At 36.1% G+C, this 24,076-nt stretch overlaps 1 protein-coding gene across 4 annotated transcripts in view; it reads right to left on the bottom strand.

Annotated features, from left to right (window-relative positions):
* The window catches only part of DENND1B (DENN domain containing 1B), a 151,173-nt gene that overhangs the window by 29,145 nt on the left and 97,952 nt on the right, over positions 1-24,076 (bottom strand). For all 4 annotated transcript variants that reach the window (XM_040072614.2, XM_040072616.2, XM_040072613.2 and 1 more), the window contains 4 exons: positions 21,471-21,516; positions 19,804-19,905; positions 11,741-11,866; positions 3,681-3,782 (listed from right to left, as the gene is read on the bottom strand). In XM_040072614.2, coding sequence (XP_039928548.1) covers positions 3,681-3,782; positions 11,741-11,866; positions 19,804-19,905; positions 21,471-21,516 — 376 coding nt within the window. The remainder of the gene's footprint in view (positions 1-3,680; positions 3,783-11,740; positions 11,867-19,803; positions 19,906-21,470; positions 21,517-24,076) is intronic.

Below are 24,076 nucleotides of genomic sequence, written 5' to 3'. Positions count from 1 at the left end.
TATGTTCATGACCATACATGTCTTAAGGATAATACACTGCTCTCAGATGGTCTTCACAAGAGCAGGTGTAACTATGAGCAGCAGGAATATAGAGTATAGATCAAGAAAATTCTTTATATTTTCTGTATTTTTCTAATGGCAAGAAAAGAATTTATTTCCTTAGTTAACAGTAACTCTGGACTTGTTACCATAACCATATAAAGGTCACTAAGCCATTCCCTAATGCCCTGTTGTGAAATCGTGGGTCTGTTCAAGCACTAACCCTTATTTAGGTGCATCAACAGATGTATATTGCAACAACTGTCCTTATGCAGTGGTCACAGCTGCATGACCACATGAATTCGCAGCTACAGGTAAGTGCATATACAAAGACTGAAACAATCCAAATGTGTCAGAAAAGTCAAAATTAGAAAATTAATGATTAAACCACTCAGACGGGATGAATACATTCTTTTCAAGAATTATCAGGCTTCAAGGAAGTAGAACAAGCACATTCCTATAGAATGAAATTCCTTCAAGAAATAACCCCTCCCTTTTTGTTTTGAAAAGGCTAACTCAAGTCTGACAGATAAAGTGAGAAAGCAATTTCTCAATTACACACAGTTCATCTTCTAGCAAGAATTATGAGTTATTCACTGGTACTAAACAGTACATAGGAATGAACCAGAATTAATTATTTGGCTGTATCATTTTAGGACTGACTATCCAAAGTGTCAGTGACAATCTGATGCTTGCCAAATAGACAAGTGACATGAAAAACAACTTTCTCAGAGTACAAAAATTCCAGAAGCAAGTATAAGGTAAGCATGAAGATATTTCTCTCTTCCTTGTCTAAATTCTTTCTTATTTTTCCATTTTACTCCAAGTTGGCCTTTTCCCAGATAGGCTGGTTCATGGTCAGACCACTGTGGGATCACTGGATTATTTCACAGTAAGAAAAAGAGATAAGAGCACCTCTAGCTACTGCTGTGAAAAAAACTCCCCAAAAACAACAACCTCCACTCCCATCCCTTCCTTTGAACTGTAACACATTATCTCTTTGGGGAAAGTTATGAATTCATTCCATACCATAAACTAGCGTAAGATTTATGGACATACTCATCATCTGGTAAAATCCTATCAACAGAAGGATGACACACTGACTGAATTTGAGAGGGTCCCACCAACTGAGTATTTAATGTAAATACTGACAAAGAGAACTGTTAGCAAACAGATACTGGAGACATTATTCAAAAGAAATGATAAGTGTTACTAGTGGTGGTAGTAGTAGCCATTAGTTTTGAGTAATTTACTGCTAATGGTTGCACTTAAACTGCTACATGAAAATAATAGAATGTGGAATTACACCTAAGATTTATAGATTTTCTCTTTCTATTTTTCAAACCCACACTCTTCAAACCCACAGACTGAAAAATCTGGGCCTGCTCTTCCAAGAAAAGTATTCACTTTGAGATCCAAAGAGCCCATGGGTGACTACCTCTTTCAATGAAAAACTAGCAATGCCAGTGTTACCATTGATTTTAAGGTGACTAAAGACATTATCCTCAACTGATTTGGAGTTCTAAAACCAAAATAGAGACTACATCCACTTCAGAACATCAAAGTAATTTTATCAATTTTTAAAACCAAAAGGTTTTTAGAAGCAAACAAAACATCATAAATGTGACTTCCACAAAATAAAATCTCATATTTCACAAGTAGAGAGCTCAGCGCATAAAGATGGTAAATGAAATCTGAATTACTAACAATTTTCAAAGGCTTATGATTCCTGCATTCATTACTTATTTTTCTAAATAACACCTTCCAACATGCTAGGATCACCTTGCTGATTCAAGTACACTATTTAAGGAGACAGTCTGGCATTAGGTTTCAGGCTAGCTCTAAGAATGAATTCATATTTTCCCTAGATGCTCATGAGAACTATCTGACACATGAGATGCAATTATTAATTACTTATGTTTGCAGCTTGATACAAAGGTTAGTTACCTTCCATGCTACCCTAATTAAAGGGACAGAGGAGAGATTTCACAGAACAGCACAAATAAAGCTCACTTGTCAATTATGGCAAAAAGGGTGCATTTAAAGCACTAATTTTCTGTTTGGTCTAGGTTTAAGGCTGCCCCTAAGAACTACATTCTGCTTAAAAGGCTTTCAGAGCAGAATAAAATACAGTTTGGCCTCTTTGAATACAAACAACTTTGAAAACAGCTCACTTGTCAATGGGAAAAACTGGAGAAGATGCAGCTGGGCTGAGGATTAACTGACTAAGTAGGAGTAACCTTTGCAACAAGAACCAGAGGAATGAAAAAAACCTACTACTACCATTAAACCACACACATCATCAAAACTGTTACTATTTCCTAATCCTCTATTATTTCCTCCAATTGAAATAAAATTAAAACAAGCTATAAACAAATTGTAAACTGATTCTGTTTAATTGAACACATTAAAATGTAATGGGTAAGTACAGAGCCAGCCTATTCATGGCAGCTGAAGGTATTGTTTCAGTACTACCAGTGTGACAATTTAGAAACATTGCTTGTAAGCAACTTTTTATTAAGAAAAAATTCACACTACTTTATCGCACAGAGATATGCAAAATGCAAACCACACTTCAATCTGTTACCTTCTTCCCATTTCAATCCAATCGATCATACTTCAAAAGGTTTCAGATTTCTTATTGCTTATTTTATATAACCACAGTAAAATTAAAGGAGCCCAATTTTGTGACCTTATTTTCATGGGACTTCTATAAAATACCATTCTTGCACAAATCTTTAGACACTAACCTCTGATTAACACCAAATGTTTTTTTAAAAATTAGAAGGTTCTACATATAATGGATTTCCCTAATCTATCTTGCTTGTATATCTTCAAAGAAGTCCCCCTGATTATTTAAACATGAACTCCTGTGTATCAATCATTCCAGACACTTGCAGGTAAATATGTATTTTCATGAATCTCTGATTTCGTTTGCATTTTCCTTGATTTTCATAAAAATCTAGTGGTAGGTTTAACACCCTTTTCATGCAATGGGGTCAACTGATGAAAAGGGAGAAGAGTTACAGAATAAAATCAAAGAACAAAATCCATTTCAAAGACTGTAATTAAACATAATCGAGCTGTGCCAGACATTCAAAAATTTGTCCTCTATTAATTCAAATTCTGCATTAAGAGATCAGCTACCATACTGTTCAGACCACCCCTATAGCTCAGATTTGTGACATTCTCTGTGTGTATACTTCAAAAAGCCTAGCAAAGAAAACTGCAGTTGCAGGATGAATCCAGTTCCTAAATAAACACCAGTGAAGTCCAATTTAAGTTAAGCACTCTGCTGTTTAGGCTCTTTGGGCATGAGCCAAGAGAGCTGAAAATGATGTTCAACCACCAAGCTGAGAGATCCCTGATTTTTCTTGTTTAGTTGGGCTGCTGACTGGCTCTGAAGAGATGCTGCACTGGCTCTGCACCCTGGGGTTATTTTTTTGTTCAGTTTCACCACCACTCCTTCGAATTATAACTGCAGATATAAAAATACAATAAATCTGGGATGACTGTACCCAAAGTACTTGTATTTAGATTTCATCCCAGACTTTCATAGGCTGACAGAAAGGAAAATGTATTTAAATACAGATACATTGTAACAGAAAATCATCAAATATGGATCATGTACTCTCTCATACCTGTTTAAACAGTTGAAGATTAACAGCTGTTTCCAGGAACTGCTTAGTTGAACTGGAACGATGCTTCACAAAACTGTTCTCACAGAAAGTTATAGGCTCTCCCTAAAAAATTGAAAGAGAAGAAATTAGGAGGGTGAGCATACATATATATTGCAATTCAGTCCAAAAATATGTGTCTGCACCAAATTAATTTTTCATTTATTCTACCAAGACATGAGAAGATTGATAAATATATTATCAATCTAACCAGAAATGACTGAAACACACATCTATTTTAATTTTACGCAAAACAAATGCTACAAACTGAAACAAAGTTACAAAAAGGGTTTGAACATTAACACTTAATACAATAAAATGTCTTTTCCCACATGAGTAAAGTGCACAGCCTATAGATACCAGAACCCTTGGATGATGAAAGAAGTATTCATTGAAAAGTCAGAGCCTGTTGAAAAAAACTGTTCCTGAAAACAACACTCATTGAAAGAAAGAGATGTTAATGAGAATATTTACAAATAATCATATAATTCATCTGTTATTCCCTAATATCATTTAAAATTTGCTGTATTGAGTGTGCACAGAACACTCAAGGATATTCCTGAGGAGCATTTCTCCAATTTTGTTATTCTTTTTTAGACTTTTTGATAAATACTTGAAGCTGTTTGGCATAACTGGACAATAGAAACATTATGAAGCTTGTGTGGTAATCAAGGTACACAATCAGATTTCACCATAAACCCAAACAGCCTCTCACCCAAGTTTACAAAACTAAAATTATTACCAGGTTAGCAACAATAACCAAAGGTCTCAAAGACACAAAACTTGGAATGCCACAAAATGCCCCACCCAAATCTACCATTCGAAACTTTACTACCCAGAAGCTACATCTCCAGTGCAGCCCCACAACAGAATAAAAGATACCTCAGCCACTCAAAAGAAGAAAGGTCAAAGGCAGCTGCTTCTGATCTTCACAACAGCTGCAGCCACTTTAAAGACAAATTTATTAATGGCCACGATCACCCCAGCTTTGTGCTCCTCTCCCTGGTTAACTCCAATGGCACATGGCACTTCTGCATTTGCCCACCGTTCCAGCTGACTACAGGGAGGTGTTTCCAGAGCGTCACCAAGCACTTCCTTCAGGAAGCTTAGCTGCATTTGCTGGAGCAGCTATAAATCATTTTCAACTGCTCCTTACACCTTACACTTCGCTTTTTAATGGTGCAAGTGTGACCTAAGGGAACGTTGCAGTAAAACCACTATGATGTAATTTTAAAATCTATTCTTATACTTTCAAAAATTTCCCTCTTTCCTAGTCTTTCTTTTCTTTCCGACTCAGCAAAGTATTTAGGTTCAACAACAAGTCTTGCATCCTTAATTCTTAATGGAAGCTCTGATTTTATAAAAGTTCTCTCACTGGAAAAACTGGAAGCAGAAACCTTGCCCTGTCCCAGAGTATCTGGAGTGCTCTGAGACACAAAGCCAGCTCAGTACAATACACAGCACTGTGTCCGTCAAATCTCCAGAAGCACCCTTATTCCCCCGATTCATCCCAAAATAACTGGCGAACATGGTGCACATGCAGGACATGCCGGATCTGCCAAACAGCCTGAAATGATTGTGGTACTTTAAATAGCATTGCCTTCCTGACCCACTTTGCATTAGCTATTCTTGAGCTCCTAAAGACTCTTGTCTTAAGAAGATGACCCCAAGCTACTTAGCAAATCAAAGTGCATCAAAACAAATGGAACCGTCTCCAGTGAGACATGGTGGTAATAAGACATAGTGCTCCTGAGGGCAGACTCTCTTCTCAGTTCTGCTGCTCTTCCAAAAAATTTCAAGGCAGCAAATTAAAAGAACTCCCTATAAATACTTAGATATGTACACACACATATAATATTTATTTATTTATTTATTGTTCTTACACAAAGAAGGCACTTCTGGAAATACAGAAGCTTTGCAGGAGTGCAGCTCTGAATAGATGATGCTCATCACATACTAGGAAACATTAAATTTAGGAATAAAGAGAGAAAATATTTTCAAAATAACCTATTTAATAAAATAAAAACTAAGTTATGCTTCCCTGTGCCAGTCTCCCAGTTCTCTTGGGACAGACGAAAAAGGAGAGGTTATCTCCCTACAGGAGAGAAATCAGGCATGCTTGCTCTGCCCTTTCACACCAGCCAGGGAAGAGAGAGCAGCCAGCCAGTTTTCCTGATGGCAGTTCTCGTGGTGAAGCCTTTTAAGAGAACGCCAGGAAATAATAGTTCAACACTCATTTTTAGTGCATGGCTGTAATATTTTCCCAAATACTTTCCTTTAATCACTGGATGTTTCAGATACCGAGTAAGAATACATGTACTCATGCATCTGTTCCCTTATCAGTACAGTTCAGACACCAAATAACCAAAGCTATTTCTTTGCTGAAAATTCATTTAATTCTATAAGGAGTTCACATTGAAAGGTCATCCATGTTATTTCAACCTGCCGACTGCGAGAGTGATTTAAAAATTTGAGTAGGTTTAAAGCTCCTACCTGTTCAGCACATGAAAATGAGGAAATCTGTTGAAACTTGCAGAAATTCCACATGGAAGCTTTCTCAGGGTATGTGTGGTAACTTTAATGAAATTGCATTAAATAACACCATTAACTCCTAGCCCTTTTACTTGTTCAAGGTTCTCACCAACAAAATTGTTTTCCAAATAAAACTTTTACAAATCTTCAAGATTATTACTGCAAACACAAAGCCTTCTGAAGTGCTATTTAACAAGTAAATTATTGAATCACTGTAAACAAAACTAGCTCCCAATGTTTTCATACATAAAGCTTGTAACACTCCTGTTTCTGCAAATACAGCTGACTACCTTTAGAAACTGAGTTTTGGAGGAATGCTGCACTGATATTTAACTGCTCGACCATCAACTGGCCCCTGTTGTATTGATCTACAATGTACTTTCAAAACAAGTTCGATCTAAACCCAGTGGGGACTCTGTACTGAAAAGTAGACAGCTAATACTCACACCAAACAATCTATGCCCAAACATGATAACTATCCTTCTAACAACAGTTGCTATAGAATTTTCTTCCTCTTTCATAGCTTGCCACACACAGCAGGAATTCCTTACTCTAAGCTACATTCACATTTTAAGCAAGCTATTTGTACAGACCTCAATGGAATATGAAAACTCAGCTAAACCAGTGTGATCATTTTAAAAGGAATGAAAACCTTTAGATTAGGAGTTGTGTTTGTGCTTTCTAAATCTAGTGATATTTAACTTGAACAAGAAGTAAAAATACTTTTTTATTGCAGAAAACATTGCCTCACTCAAGCACGACTCATACCAACTATTAGTTCTATTGCAACAATTAGTATAATTTCATTCTGATATTAAAATTCCTTTTTAAAAAAATCTCTGACATGTCTGTCTCATGACATTCAGAGATAAATGCCAAGGGTAACTGAGCATGTGCTGTGGTTCTTCTCAGGAAGGTACCATTTACAAAGAAATTTTTCCACAGTGTGTAAATTTCTTGCAATCTGCCAAAAAAACCCAAAAAGACTAAGATATGCTGATATTTCTTACAGTCAAATTATACCTAAAACCAACTCCTTTTAACACAGTATCTATATTCAAAAAAGGACCAGTAAGAGTCCTTGACACAAATAAATAAATACAAACGCAAATAAAAAGTCATAACAGGTATTACACAGGGTGGTTCTGGATCTGAACACCAACTATGTTCTGCCATTTCATTACTGTTTGTGTATGCTCTGTACTTTTTACACCTAACTCTTGGGGAAAGGTAAACAAGTCAACGCCCATTTCAAGAGATATCTGTCATTATGAAACTCAGTTATAATAATTTATTATCTGGGCATTCTCAAATAATTCAGATGCATTCTGAATCTCACTTTTCCCATATAAATTTTATTTAATTTAATTGTATTTCTCTGATTTGTTGTACATTGAATACAACAACTGTTGGACAGCTGATGTCACTCCTTGTCAATACTGGCCCAAAGCATCCAGCTACCATTGATTAAAGAGAGGTCTGACAGGTTGTGCCATCTTCACCATGAAGGTTATCCTGCCTCCCCTGAACTCCTACTGCTGAGCACTCCAGAGCAAGCCAGCAGCCTTTGCTTTTTATTTCTGATGAGTGATGTTACAACCATCACAAATTGAAACAAAGCTATTCTGGGTTTATTTCTTTTAACATCCAGAGCTTCAAGGACTTTATCCCCAAAAGAGGGGAATTAAATCTCTATCATGTTAAATATTTTTATATTCAATATTTTTCAACTCCTTCTTCATTCTCTTATCTACCACTCCCTCTCCAGACACAGACTGCCTTTTTAAGAATTCTTTATGTCACATACTATTTTATTAACTGGCCATATTGCATATGATTTATGAAAAACATGTACTATTCCTTGCCTTCATCTGCCCATGTACATGCAGGAAGAATGTGTTAAGTAAAATTGTTGGGAAAAACACGTCACACATACCCCGATAACAAAACGACACAAACGCAAACTTCACAACTGCCATATTTGTGTCTGTCCCACCTATGCCTTCAATTCTGAAACATGGCACATGCATTATCATCCAGGAGAAATCCCCAAATGCTGGACTACCCAAAGAAATTAGGAGCAACACAAGGTTCAAGGCCAAGTTGTGAGCATCCAAATTAAACAATGTCTCAAAATGGATTGCAGTTCACTGTGTGAAGGAGACCTTATACAAAACCATTGTAATTCACCATGCCACTGATAATACTTTTTTCTGGATTATTTTTAGGTCATTTATCAAATGACACTGATGCAATTTTTTCAATTACCCCCACATACCATGTGTGAGGTGGATTCCTTCTGGACTAAACTAAAGCAGAGTTCCAGCTCGTCATGGATATTCAGCATTCAGCACCGGACTAGAATCAGAACCACAATGAAGGCAGAAATGCACGCTGTGTGAATGTCAGGTCCTCAGCACTAGAGATGGGCTGCTTTACTCTATGGATCCACTCTTATTACACAATATTTGCTAATGTACAGTGTAGCATATTAAAAAGTACTCTTAACAGTTCTATCAATTTGACAGATTAATTTAGTAATTATTAAATCAGAAAAAAACACAGCTATTTCTTCTTTTCTTTTATGGGACTAAGCATTTCATTATCATTTAATATGCACAAAACATTATTATAAACTTTCTCTATTACATGTCACATTTCCTGTCTGTACTGGAGTAGTCAGATTTTCCATATGGTCCTTTGGAGGCCCACGAACTCTCTGCAAGACCCCTGAAGATTCCCATTTTGCCTTTCACCAATCATTTTTTTTCAATAATTGCTAGACGTTTGTCCAAGACATATTGCTATAGTGGGGAGAATCTGTCCTGTGCTGCAAACAAACAGTTGCACAGAACGAGTGTTCAGTGTGATGAACAGCGTTTGGAGTGGAGAGAAGTGTTGGATGAGTACAGACATTATTAAAGCTGTTCTTTACTCAAAGTGAATATTAATGACAGTTGTTTCATGTTTCAAGTTGAAATCATACAGGACACACTGTGGCAAGGAAAATAGTTCACTTAGACGTGCTTTTTCAACTTTCAAGGAATTGATAACTGTCCAAATACAGTATTTTATTTTTCATCAGGAGGTTTGTGATCCTCAGAACTGCACACCAAAACACCTCAGTTCCTGATTTTGAAAACGTAAGTTTATTTATAGCAGAAATATTTCAAATCTATATGGAAAATACTTTCATTTAAGTATTACCCCAAGAAATTTTCTACACAAATACTACTTGAGTTCCTGAAAGAATGTAAATTAAGCCTGTGGCTGTGCTTTAAATTACCTTACTAGACCTGGCACCACAGACTCCAAAACAAAGGGAAGTATTTTCTTTGCAATAGCAGTTATCAAGCTTTGAGACTCTTGACATATATTTGGCTGTATTATTCCTAATACAGCCAAATGTCCAATTCACAAATGAAAAGGTAAATGAAGAATGAGCTAAATAATCATGTGAAAATCCTCTTAATTTCTACTAATCCAGAGCAAATTCGATTTTTCTTTTAAAACAAAAATTCTGTGAAATACTGAATTAGTTAAGATTATGTGAACACAGCCCAAAATAACAGTTACAAGGGGGCTTGATTTATTTTTAAATATGCTTTGTCTTTGGACAACTTGATATCAATCCAAGACATGCTGGTATTTGCCAGCAGACTTCTGCCTGCTAAGATATTCTGAAATAGCGTGTCTTAAAAAAAAAATCAAAAATCAAGCCACAATGGTTTCATAAATATCTCCTCTTATATGCAATCAGTGGAGCAAAAAAAAAAAAAGATAAATCTGCAAAAGAAAACAATGCAGAAAGAAAGACTTCAAAGGTCATTTTGACAAATGTTTGCCAGTTGAAATGATGCATAGTGCACTGTTTCCAATACAGGGCAAACGTAGAGATCCCAGATATGCCAACAGCTGAACTGAAATAAAATGGGAATCAGTTAAAAGGAGAGCGCGTTTCAAAAGAGATGCTAACCAGGATGCTAAAGAACTTGCACACTCAGTTCCACAGCTACCAAAACAAAGGACTGGCAGAAGCTTATTTCTGGTCAGAACAGAGCTAAGGACAACAAGCAGACTGACATCCTTCTGCTTCTGCATACCCTAAGTGTCCAAAAGACATTTCTCACTTAACAGCTCTTACTGCAAGCTGCCATGAGTTGGCATGGACTAGTGTCCTCACCTTTAGAGTAAGGAGCAAATTAGATTCAGGTGATGTCACTATAGAATGAAGGACAACTATCTGTTTTGTTGAAATGATTTGTTTTATTGAAACAAGCAGTGAGTTGAAATCCAGCGATTTCTAAAACCAGGGCAGGCCTTTCAATATGGAATGCAAATGGGAATTCCATACCGTAAGAGAACTGCTAAACACAATCACGTGAACTGAACCTGTACACCCCTTCATGCCTGCATGGGTTACCGTCCCTCCTGTAACAGCGGCTCTCAGTGGCACAGGGAGCAGGTGTGCAAAATGCTCACAGCACAGAATACCACCTGGAAGAGAACCACTCGGGGAGATGCAAGGCCCAAGGGCCAAACTGTATTTTAAAGTTCCCTCCAGTAAAGCCCTCATCTAGAATTAATAACTATCTTATCCATTTCCATTAAGGAATACCATAGCTCCTTAGAGAGCTCTTCTCACCCCCAAACAAATATCCACCCATGTTGCACACCTAACAGCTTTACTACTTGGCTCCTCAAGTGAGGATGATTTTCTCCTATTAAATGTGAGTTTATCTGAATCCGTCAGACAACCAAACATCGTATCCTCGGCATTCAATTCATCCAATGTCATCTCAGTGCATTTAATCAAACCAACTACTACCAGTAGTTTGCAAGAAAAATAATCTGGACTGATGGATGAAATTAATGTCTTAAGTTTTTTTCTGATAAATTACTTTATCTCCAACAGGCTCAATATGCACCATCCTCGTTATTTAGAAATTATGAAAGCCCATAAAACATTAATCAACTGAATATCAGCAAAATGTGAAAAATACAAATTCTGAGCTTCTGATGAGATGAAATGGGTTTTCATTTCTCCTGCCTTCCAAGAGTAATCAAGGTAAGTGTATAATGGGAGAGGAGCATGTTTGACTCATATCTGGCTTCTAACTAGGAAAGAAGCTTCTGCCCTCCAACAGAGCAAAACCTCTGGAAAAACTATGGAGTCTGAAAGGCACAGTGCCTTCAGTTCTTCACCACATCAAACCAGGTGACCTGTGTGTGCCCAGCTTCAGTAATAAAATCCAGTTTTATACTAAACAAAGAATAAAACTGATACAAATAAGAAAATAGCTGATTTTGGATTAGTATTTTTCAGTACAATTCACTGCCAAGAGATGGTGGTATCTTCCAATTCCTTAGCACAGAGTAAGATTTAAAACAGACTATTCCAGACTGGGATAAAACATTACAAGTTTTTCTTGAAAGAATGAGACCACGCTCTTACAAATTCAGGGAAAAAAGCAATAGGAAAGCCATCTTACTGGTTTGTATCTCAGTGCATCTCTGTAGGATCCAAAGAGTGCTGCCTGTGCCCGAAGGAAGGCCTTGGCCACTCCATCGCCCGTAGCTGTCGACTGCTTTTTCAGTTTATTTTTCAAGGCCGAGACCTGCGTGACAGAGTGGAACAGTTAAATTAACACCTCAGAAATTGGTACAGCGAGGTATGAACCCAATCAGCAGGCAAACCATAGTGTCTACAGGTCAGACAAAAATTCATCCTCCTCCTTGATAGCTTATCTTTTTAACTGCAAGGAGCACCTGCTGGTCCGTTAATTGAAATGGAGGCAGGGGATGATGGTAGAGTGCTAATTCAGATTGGTTTACGCTGCTTTTTTTCCCAAGGCCTCTTGACATAAATAAGCTTAATTATTTTACAGTAAAATACACGAGTCACTTCATTGCTGATTTTTTTTTCCAGCATAACATGTATTTGCTTACTTGAATGCAGACAGTTGGAAATGTTTTATTTAAGCTATGAAGGTTTATTTTTAAGGACTCTTAATGGTCACTAACTATTCAGTGCCAAGGAGTAACTCTTATTTTAGGTCAAATTCCTATCTTACATCATTTCTCATGCACCATGGGAGTACCTGCTACCACAGTCAAATAGCTGAGAAAAGTTTTTGTAAATTCAGTACTACACTGCCTCCAGAATTGTCCTTGAAAATAAAACATATGAAAGGGAAGAAAACAAAGACAGCAATTAGGAAGTGCCTATAGTTTAGAAGAAAAAAAAAAAAAAAAAAAAGATCATTCCGATTATAGTAGTTGACTTTTTTGAGGAGGTTTGTCTTTTTTTCACTTGGCAAATAACACCCACATGTAAGACAGAATTAAAGAAGAAGTAAAAAAGGCGGGAAATTTTAATTTAAATAACTGTTACTTGGACGTACTTTGGAGGAAAATCACATAGCTCTGGAATTACTACAAGATATGTGGAATTGTATGCACATATAGTCTATACTCCCCAAATTTTCATCATGAGGGACACCTGGAAAATAAGTCAACTGTATTTACATAGAATACACATTTCTCCATCCCTTTGTATTGTAACATACCCAACAGAGCATTCTTTAAGTCCCTAAATGAAGTAACATTCTGAGTTACTATTTAAATGGAATATTAGAAATACAAATTTATCACCAAAACAGCTTTCATTCTTTTGGAAATATATGCAAGAATGAGTATCTTTTTGTTTCTTTATGCAAGCAGTCCTGACTGCTCTTGTAGATGATGATTGTAATTGAAGTGTCAACCTAATTAACAACTAAACTTTGAATAATGCTAATGAGAACTGAACATGGCATCAGAGAAAAGACCAGCTCTACAGGTGATAAACCTTCACAGTAGTGACATTTTCCAGTGTAAAGTCACAGTTACAGTGATCTGATCAAAGACAGAGACCCCCATTGGGTCCAATTATAACTATAGTTTGGAAAAAAAAATTATTGAGTTATGATGTTCATAATCTATGCAGAAAGGCCTTTACAGTATAGGTCTTTTCCCCATAGCTGTGATCTTTTCAATTTATATCCAAGCTCCACAGATCTAGATAAAAGTTTAGAGCCTGATTCATTTAGCCCATGGAAAGCACACACCAAGGCTCATTTATGTTCTTGCCTTATACCTCAAAAGGAAAAAAAAAAAAATACAAGTCCGAGTACAAAAACCGGCTAAGAAGTTCAAGGTTGGAAAAATAAATGCATGTCTTGGTTTTGTGATTTGATTTTTTCTCTTTTGTTCTGTATTGTACGATTATTTTATAGTTGTAAAAAATAAGATTTCATTTTGGGGAAAATAAATGCATACAAGGAAGATCTGCCCATAGACAGTAGCACCGTTTGACTAAAATAAAAGCAATAACATGAAGTCAGCAAGAACTGTCAACCTTAAAATTTGGTCTGTCAAGACAGGCAAAGCATCTTCTAAATGTAAGGGAGGGAAAAGGTAGAAAAGACTCCACATTCTTTTAAATCTACATTCCTCTAAATTATACTTCAAGATTTTGGGGAAATTTTGGCAGATGATAGGACATTTTAAGAGAAGAGAGGGGGTCTAAATTATACTTTAAGATTTTGGGAAAATTTTGGCAGATGATAGGACATTTTAAGAGAAGAGAGGGGGTAAAGGTAATGCAGAGCAGAGGGATTACATGACCAAATGGAGAACATGAATGAAAAAGGGTATTTTCTAATTTTCTCAGTTCTGGCAGGCCCTAAGCACCCTGTTGTAAATTAGATTAACAGGATGCTTTAGGCAAAAGATGTGTTAAAAAGAACAATAGAAAACAAAAAAATCTCCTGCGCTGCTGCCATATTGGTGTGTCATTAGCTCAGCAGTATTAAGAACCTCCAATGGGCTGGCGGTTTGGGGGTGGGTGCTCCAGACGTTTTTGTGTGCTGTCCTGGAGGGAGTTTGATCCTCAGAAAGGCAATGCTGGGGTTCAAAGAAAGCTTCTCCAACCCCTGCTTCTCTCAGGGGCCAATGCCTAAAGGCAAGAAGAGGCTCTCAAAAAGGCAAGAGAAGGCTCCATCCAATTATTCTGCAGAAGGAGCAGGGTGCTCTCAAGAAGCCCGCAGAGATCACGTGAGGCACAGCTGTGAGTGCTGTCCCAAGCAGGACCCTGGCCGCAGCACACCTCACACGCCCTGGGACCTGCCGTGGCCTCCTCCAAGCTGAGGCCGGTGAACACGCAAGCAGAGGACAGCGCTTACTCGGGGCCCAGCCCAGCCACGCTTGGGTAGGTTGATGTCAAATTCTCCCAGTTCCACACTGGAATCACAGACAGAGTGATAATGTAATTATTACAGCCAGGAGAGCGGGCACAGGTAAGAGACAGGGTGCACTGAACTCCTTGGAAGGACCTGGTACAAAGCAGGATTGTGATTGCTTAGATCCATGCACCTCAAACCGAGGAAATGTGAGACCCCTTTGGGTGACATCATTAATAGCACTTAAAATTATTATAAAATTACACGATTCTGACACCAAGCTGAAAAAATAGCAATCAGCATCTGTATCAAAATCTTTTCCTCATATTTATTTTAATCCATCTACCTAACTATAATTAAGAATGCGAAACTTTTTTTTTTGTGTGTGTGTATCTCTTTTCCAGAAATAGCCTTTTACAAAATTTAAAAATCAAGAACTGCAAGGAACAAACTGCAGGGGTTAGAATGCTGTTAACATTTATTTCTGAAAGACACCAGTGATCTGCTGCAGAAATGGTATTATTAATTTACACTAGGAGCAAACTGTTTTTATCTTCTCCTAGCAACAGCTTCTCATAGGAAGGTGACTTCATTGGACTGCTAAACACTGCCCATGAAAAGCAATCGGAACTTCAGGAAGGTTGAACTCAATAAAACAGGTTTTCAAAGATACAGATGAGACTGAAATGCAATTAAGTGTATCTAAAATGTAGAAAAATACTGTGTTGGTCATTGAAATAAAAAGTATCATTTATTTAAATGATTACCACATGTCCTTTCTAGAACTCCTAAAATCTAAATATCTGATAGACAGAAAACATGACTAATACCTCTTCACTATCCATGGGAATAGAAGAATCACATAGAATTAAAAAATAAGTTAATAAGATCACATAACTATTAATCAAAGCCTTTGTTCCTGCAAAAACTCAAAAGCACACATAAATTTAAGCACATATAGAAGAATTATGTTGGTATATGTTTGTTGTCTGAGAAATGTAGAACCACACACTGGAGTTTTGAATGACTATTAGATCTCTGAAAAAAAATATTACCAGATATTTTTCTGGTATTAGCAACATTTGTTATGTTTTAAACTACTTTTTGATGTTCTCTGTCAGATGATACCACTATAAAAGTAAGTAGAAGCTCACTCTCAAAAACAAGAAAGTAAGAGAAGATCACGAGAAAAGGAACAAACCAAAAACCTCAAAACAAACTATAGTCTGGTATTTAAATCACTGTTTTTAGTAAAGGACTTATATGCATTTGATTATTATCTGATTATTATTTGATTATTATCTACACACAGAGGATTTAGGCATCTCAGGGAGACCTCCAGCATTTAATCACATTTTTAGACATTTAGACAAAAACAACTACTTAAATGCAAATGTTTTCAAAACTAGTTTTACTTTTCAATCTCATATTCTAGCTTCTAAAACTGTATCAAGGTTCAACAGAATCTCAGCTCTAAGAACTTACTCACAATAAACAGTTGCCTCATAACACTGCAAACACTGCTGACCACTCTGAGTTTCTAAATATATTAGTAACATTTTTGGCTATTTTCTGATGGAAAAAAACATTATAAATTATGCCACTTATATTTTGCAAACAATCTTTTTAATTGCACTGTTATACATTGATCTTAATTTCTTTATAATATCATTAATCATCATATTTTAGGAAGTAATTTGCATTGCCAGTTATCACTGCATAAAGTTACCAATTTTCTACATGAATTACAGCCTACTTCTCAAATGCTACTTTTAGAACAGTAATGTTCATATGCCAAATTTATGGTGTTAAAATCCTCTGACTTTAGGAATCTCAAAACTAAAGCTCTAAACCCCAAGTTTGATTCTGTACTAAATCACAGTGTGCCGGTACCAGGCAGTACAAACACTACACATCTTTCAACAGCTCTATAGCTTTTGCAGTTGACAATATTTACCAACCACAGAAGAAGATAAAAGACTATAAAATGTTGTTTTCTGAAGATCATATTTATAAAAATTCTGCTCAGTCTATGATTTCAAGTCATTAAAACTCGGTCGCTAAAAGTGATGCTGTCAATTCTGCAAGCTGTTTGGGAAAGCGCTCACATCTGAGCAAAGGAGAAATCTTTATGTCAGAGTTAAGTGCAAGCAGGTATTGCAGGGTCAGGCCCAAAATTTATAAATTTCATTCTGTGGTCACGAATTTTTTTTAATGCCTTAAATTATTAAAGTGGAGATCTCAGTATTATTATATTAGGAAATTTACTCTCAGAGAAGTAGATCCCTACTTTTTTTTTTTTTTTTTTAATTAAAAAATAATAGACAAATTCACAGTGAAATGATGAAATTTAAAAACAAGCTTTCCTGTCAGAAGAGCAAAAAAAGAGGGGTTTTCCCCCTTCCAAGAAAACAAAGGATTCCTGAAAGTCCTGCCCTGATTTATTCTTCCAATTTTAAATACCTTAGGAGTAGCGGAACTGCTACTGGCATGGTAGTATTTCTAACAGTCAATAAATCTAAAATATTATGTGTGAATATTGGAATGAAGCCATTAAGAAGATTACAGCATGCAACACAGCAGAGGGTCCTCATGAAAAAAGGACTGGTAATTCAGGACAACTGTGACCACTGACCTTTGAACAGTCAAGACCACTGGTCAGTCTGACAGAATAATAGACTTCACATGCATGGAAAGTCATCTAGCCTGTAACTATAATTTAAATGCTTAAGTGAATGATTTAAAAATGCCTTTAAATCTCAGTTAATTTATTATATAGTTTATTAGACAATGCCATAGAATGTTTCTTTCAATCTTAAATTTATCAGGAAAAAAAAATCACAATCAGAGCATATATACATGGTTAAACCATTAAATACCTATGCTGTGAGGACATCATCAGGCTTATTGATCAAGAAAGTAATGACTCTGTTCCCTCTGGACACAAGAAACAGTTTTAGAAAACTTGGAAAATACTGCATTTCTTTTGTTAGGCTGTTAACCAACCTGGAATCAATTGTTGAAAGGGACAGTAAGACTACAACTTCTTTTATATTTTCAGTTCTTCATTCTATTTTAATGCCTTTCAGAGGTACTAATTTTTTCATCGGAAGTTTTACTGCTTTTGTATGTATGCTTATGAGGTTTCTCTACACAAGTTAAAATCCTTCACACATGTATCTTTGACATTCCCTTTAATGCTTTAAGACTACCTTACATTTTGACTCTACACTCCTGTCTCATACTTTTCCCCAAGATATCAGCAGCTGCACTGCCCCTCATGAACACAAAAGGAGGACAAGCATTTTGTCACCTTGTGAACCAAACACAGTCCTGTGCCTTCTGTTTCCAGGTTTTCCAACTATAATTGTATATGCATTCCATCAAAATGTTTAATTAAAGTGCCTTGCAGAGTGAAGTGAAGAGATGGGATGATTCAAATTAAAAGTATAAAATCCTCAAATTCTGCAAGTATATTTTGCATAGAACACAGCTGTTCTTTTTTGTTCTATATTAGATATGGAAAAATATTCTAAGTCTAGTTTGTAGTCTGTGCACTTGGATAACCCACATTAATATTTGCAGTAATAACATGCATATATTCTGGGAGAAAATACACTTCTAGAAGAAGGAAGATCTGTATCCCTATTTCCTTCAAGCTAGCCTGCTTACTTGGAGATCATTTTGATATGCACCTGTAAAACATGACAAGCGTCTCTTATTGCACAAAGATCCATTTTGGCTGTTTGAAGGACCTCCAGATGTAACTCCAGCATCTCCTGGAATATGATGCTTAATTCTCACATCCAGCTATTTGGCATACACACCTTCATGACATTGTAACATCAACTCTATTTAGTCAATGCAAGTCGGGTTAAAGTCACCTACCAGGAAATGACACTTTTTTTACTTAACTTGTTACACTCTTAATGACAGAGTACAGTCAAAGTTATTGTATATATATTTGTGCATGTAACCATGCCTATGTAAATCACAAAACATAGCAATGTAATAATACATAATCTAATGTAAACCACAGAACATTTTTTTTACAGTCTTTTGCATTTCTGAAGTATAGTTGATACTGAGTCCAAAGACCAACCAGATGGTCTATAAAAAGCTCAGATTTTAACTTCATTAACATCAAAGGGCACTATCATGAATATTATCATCAAGAGATTGACTCCTATTGTACTAAATATATACAAATTACCAACCAAATTTTGTTATTACAAAAGACACAGTATGTCACAAAAGGATCTTACTTAGATTACGACAGGAGTTTTTATAATTTACAATTTCAGAAAATGTAACTCTTTGATTTCTTATTTTGATATAAAATTCTTTGTCTAGACAACTAATTGTGATAGCTTGTGCATCTTTAATTGAATAATAAAAACAGTGGTTTCACAATTTTATTCTTTTAGAGCTCTATTGGGAAAACGAGGTAAGTGAATTTTGTGACTATTTAAAATGATATACAGAATATGTTCCCCGATAGGCAAAAAAAAAAAAAAAAAAAAAAAAAAAAAAAAAAAGAAGCAGGGGGGGCACCCTCAGCAAGATCAAAGTCCAGAAAGAACTGGCACTTAATTTATCATCCTTTACAGACAAAAGACATCTTTCGTCATTTCAAAAGGATCAGATGTCTTTTATGACAAACTGGGTTTGCAGTTTAATTTACAAATAGAATTCTAAGTAAGCAGTCTTTGCTCTGCCAAAGCAAATGACAAACAGTATAGGTTTTCGTTCACGCAGCCCTCAGCAGGATAGAAGAGATTAAAATAAAACTGAAATAATTTAGAGAAAATAAATAAATGTTTCACAAAGTTGAAGAAGATCAAAGCCTGAATTTTCTGACCCCAACTGTACAAGCATTTCTTATTATATTGACCAGTGCCATCAGATCATTAATTAAAAGGAAAGCGCTGGCAGGTGGCAGGGAAGCAGCAGCCGATAATTGGCCCCCTTCTTCTTTTTGCCTTCAAAAACTCTCTCATTCTTTTGCAAGACATGCCACTAGGCAGACAGAAATGCCTACTTTGTAATATAATGATTAAGATGAGATGAAGAGACTCTTCCGTTTAAAGCAGCTCTGCCTAATGAATGCAGCTAGCTTTATAATTATGATCCTACTTTTACAATAAGGAATATGATGTTCCACTCAACGTCTCCTCAGCTGTCAAAAAGGCAAAAATCTCAAATATAGGGGTCTGCACTAGATGCTTTTCACCCCCTTATTCCTTTTATAGCAGTTAGCAAAACGAGGCAAAAATAACTACGAGTAATTCAAGCACCTATATAAGAAAGAAAGAATGAAATGTAAGACTCACCACTTCACCAGGTAGGTTGTTCAGGTCATTAAAAGGAGTTTCTAGAGTGTTTGTGTCAACATTTAGTAAAACCACATCCTCCAGTGATCTATTTTTAACTCTCTGTTAAGAAGAAAAAAAAAAAAAAAAAAAATGGAAAAACAATTTACTATGGTGTCCTCCTGAAGTACATTTTTATTATAACTTGCTAAATTACAAAAGATGATTTTATATCAAGGACAGTAATGGCAAAAAACAGTTGGAGCTTTAGATGTAGGATTTGTGAATTAGATATAGCATTTAGAGTAGCTTTTAAAAACACTTCTTACTCTTCAACACTAAGGTAATATTAATAATCTCTGAAAAGAATTTCTGAAAACCAAGATTTACACAGAACACAGCTGAATATATTGGATAAATATATTGGAACTATATACATATCTTTCACATGTACGTATGTATGCATGAATGAAATGTAACAACATGTCATTCTCTCATATTTGTGAAAATCAGATAGGATTTAAACCACATAATCAGATGAAAACCAGAAAAAATACAATTATTTGCAGATTTATGTAAGTACCAAGCACATGATGCCTACTATTACCATAGAAGAATGGATAAAATGCTTTTTCATCAGTGTACTGGGCTAGCAGCTAAGAATTAAACAATTTGTTCCTTTCAGGAAAAAGGGATAGAACTCTTTTCTATATGGACCTACAATAATACATAACAATGCAGTGCAGGAAATAATTCTTGAAGGAACTGAGTGACTTCTTTTTTCAGGGCTAATCTTTCAGTTCCATTATTTCCTTATTGAATAAGAAAAAAACATCTTAATCAAGATGTTATGACTGATGCATGCAGGTCATATGAACCCGATTTGGGAGCCTGTGCCTGGAGTTGAGAAGTGCAGATGATACAGGCGGTCTTTTTTTGGAAAAACAAAAGTGCTGGAGGCTCAGGGAAGAACCAACCCCATCAGCTTAGCAGATGTGAATTGATCCTTAGAAACCGCTTTAGCAGAAGTGCAAATCAAATAATGTTCCCAAATCAATTATCTACTCTGCATGATAATCAGATGGCACATGTAGGCTTCACAGCATAATCAAATGGTTATGGAAAAAGGCAAAACTGTTTCATACCCAGCTATTATGTACCAGTCAGGTGAGTTCTATTGTGCTGCTTTATATTCAAGTCTGTAAAAGCCACCTCTTGTTTTCTGGCAAAAAAAATACTAATTTCTAAATTAACAGTTAGAAATGTTATGGGATGGAGGGTAGATTGGAAGTTTTCAGAGGGACAGGAACGTAAATTATCTGGAAAATCACAATAATGCGAAAACCTGAGTGATGGTGACTCCAAAATAAATTTTACCTGTTCCTGAAAAATGATTTTTTCCTCATTATTGGGAAAACCTGTTGCTAAAGTACTAAAATGCAGGAAAATAGCTACCACTGAGCTATTAATTAGACAGAGAAACAAATCATGATGTAGAGCTGCATGTCTTCATAAAACACTTCAAAAGCAAGATTTCAGAGAGACATTTAGTAACGCATATGAAGCTTAAACTTTGTAATTCTGCATACTAAAATACAGGGATTTTTTTCTGAAGCATTTCCATTAAATTTCTTTATGGCACACATACCTCATGCTTCCCAGTACACTGAAGTGTACAGTAAACTTACCTCTATCAGGCTTAAGTGGACGCCAATCAGATAAGGCATTGGTGCACTGAAGAAAAAGAGTGGAAAACATCAAGTTTTAAGCACAACACTACTGGAGTATTTTAAATCTTTCCACATAAGATCCTAGTAGACAGTCACTGTTTAAGACAGCACTCAGTGAACACAGTTGCTACAGGAATGTTTACTAGACAAGGAAAAGTTTGCTTTACCCTGAAGTAAAGATGACCACAAAATGAAGGATGCTGCTGCAAGTTATGAGGCATGAGCAAGGAGGTCCCACAGCTTTTCATCCAGACCTGGTTCCAGTAAGCAACCACCGTGCACTAACCCAGCAGATGTTCTCAAAGTGGTCTTGTTCTAAACCACCAGCTGGAGGACATGGTCCCAGTTACCATCACCATAATGCAACACAAACACCATTACCACCAGTTTTGGTTCTGAAATCCTTCCTTGGAAAGCCTTTGGAAACTGTACATTATCTTGTTTAACTCAAGATAATAAACTTCTCCTTTCCAATTTCCATAAGACAAGGAAATGTATTCTCCAACTAGAACAAATATCCACACAAAGCCCCTGCAGTAAGACCTCCTGCAGTATGCAAACAAGAAACTGAATTAGGCTAATTTATCCTCATTTCCTACAATCTTCTTTTCTGGCAACATCTGACAAAGAATATACTCAGTGTCCAGCACTGAAGGAAAAAACTTCCAACAATCACCATCACACCATCAGACTTTTGGATACTGTCAGATTACTGACAATATTCACTCCAGAGAAGGGAGCAATTGACAGGCTAATTTAGGCAACTCAATGGGAAATTAATCACTAATGGACCACGGGGGGGGGGGGAAGCTAAATAAAAATAATCTCTGAAAAATAATGGAAGGCAAGATGACATACAAAGGTAAACAACTCACACAGTAATTACTACACAGTAATTTCTCTCATGGCAATAATTTGATCACCGATCTGAGTCAGTGGCACTGACTGACCGGTGATTGACTTCCCAAGGATGGGGTAAAGTTTCACTGCATCAGTTCACATGGTTTTATCCATTTGGTCCTGCCTCTGAGACCAGAAAAAGCAATTCTCACCTGCCTATGACTACAGCCCATTTTAGAAAAATCTGTACACCCTATGGATTAGCCAATTGCTCTCATTAACCATGTCCCAGAGGAGAGGATCAATGAGAAAAAAAAAAAAAAAAAAAAAAAAAAAAAAAAAAAAAAAAAAAACCAACAAAAAACAAAAACCCCACCACACTAAAAATCCAGCCTGACTGAGGCCCAAACAAGATTTCATGGTGTTTATGATATCAAAATATAGGTTTGCTGAAATTGCACACTGTCATGGCTTAAGCTTTCTAGGCAATGGGGCTTCCAAAAAGGGAAAAGAGGCCTCGATTTTTCCATACATCTTTTTCTTATCCCCATACTGACAAATTTTAGCACTTCCTGATGACTTCATCCAGGCTAATCTTTATGTCTTTGTGAACTAAACACAAATTACATGAAGATCTAAACATGGAATGTCACTCCAGAGCAGACACACATATATATTCAGAGAGGATTTAAACAGCTTTAAACCACTCTATAATTTTAAGAATGCTTTTTACTATGTAATGTATTTACCCAAGCCAGTAAGAATGATTATGGCTGACACATAACTGAGAATTCTGCTGCAGAATATGCAACAAAACAGACGCTCAGGTTCCTCATATCAGGATATCTCAGTGTTACAGGCAAAGCTACAGTGAAAGCAAGCCCTATGTCACGGATGGATTTTATGCACACTTGTTTTCTCGTACATCAACACTGTTCCAGTAGCTTCACCACGCCTTTGCTGACTTAAGATGGCTGGTGATTTTCTCCATTAATAAATCTGTCATTAAAAAGGAATGCATGTAGCTCTTTCCTCTAAACAAAGTAACAGCTACATCCACTCAATTTTGAAGTTAACACAATAAATGTACAAAGCACAACTTGCAAATGGATGAAATAAAAAACTGCAGGTATGGCAAGTCAATTTAATTGTTTTTAGCAAAAAGTGAATTTTATTACTGCTGTATTTTGAAGTCCTAACAGCTGAGGACTGTAATATGCACCTGAAATTGCTTACTACAATACTACTGGGAACTGCTATAAAGTTTTTCTCTTGCTTATGCACGTTACCACCAAAAATATCAATCTGTTGTATCACTGCCCAAAATAATTACTATGTGATGCAAAACATCCAAGTTAACTGGAAAATAATCATCCCATTCTCATGAAAAGAGGCGTGAATATATACCCTAATTCAGAAGAGACCAAATCTCATAAAGATCTATTGCAATTGTAATTTGAATTTTCTGACTCCATTATATTTGCAACAGAGCACCAGTACAAAAGATGCTGTATCATCCACAGACAAAACTGGCAAATATTCTAATATTGGTGATGTAGTGTGTCAAGATATTGCACAGAAATCTCATGAAATTAGCTTTCTCCATGGCAAAAATTCATTTTATTCAAATATAATTATCAATGTTCAAACAATTTTTGTAAGAGCTTTCTTGAAAGCCAGCCACTCACTCCACTGAGTGCAAGTCTCCTTTTACTTGCTTAAAT

Source organism: Hirundo rustica, chromosome 9, assembly GCF_015227805.2.
Source record: "Hirundo rustica isolate bHirRus1 chromosome 9, bHirRus1.pri.v3, whole genome shotgun sequence".
In the NCBI taxonomy this organism is placed as follows: Eukaryota; Metazoa; Chordata; class Aves; order Passeriformes; family Hirundinidae; genus Hirundo; species Hirundo rustica.
This window is presented reverse-complemented; position numbering and strand designations above follow the sequence as displayed.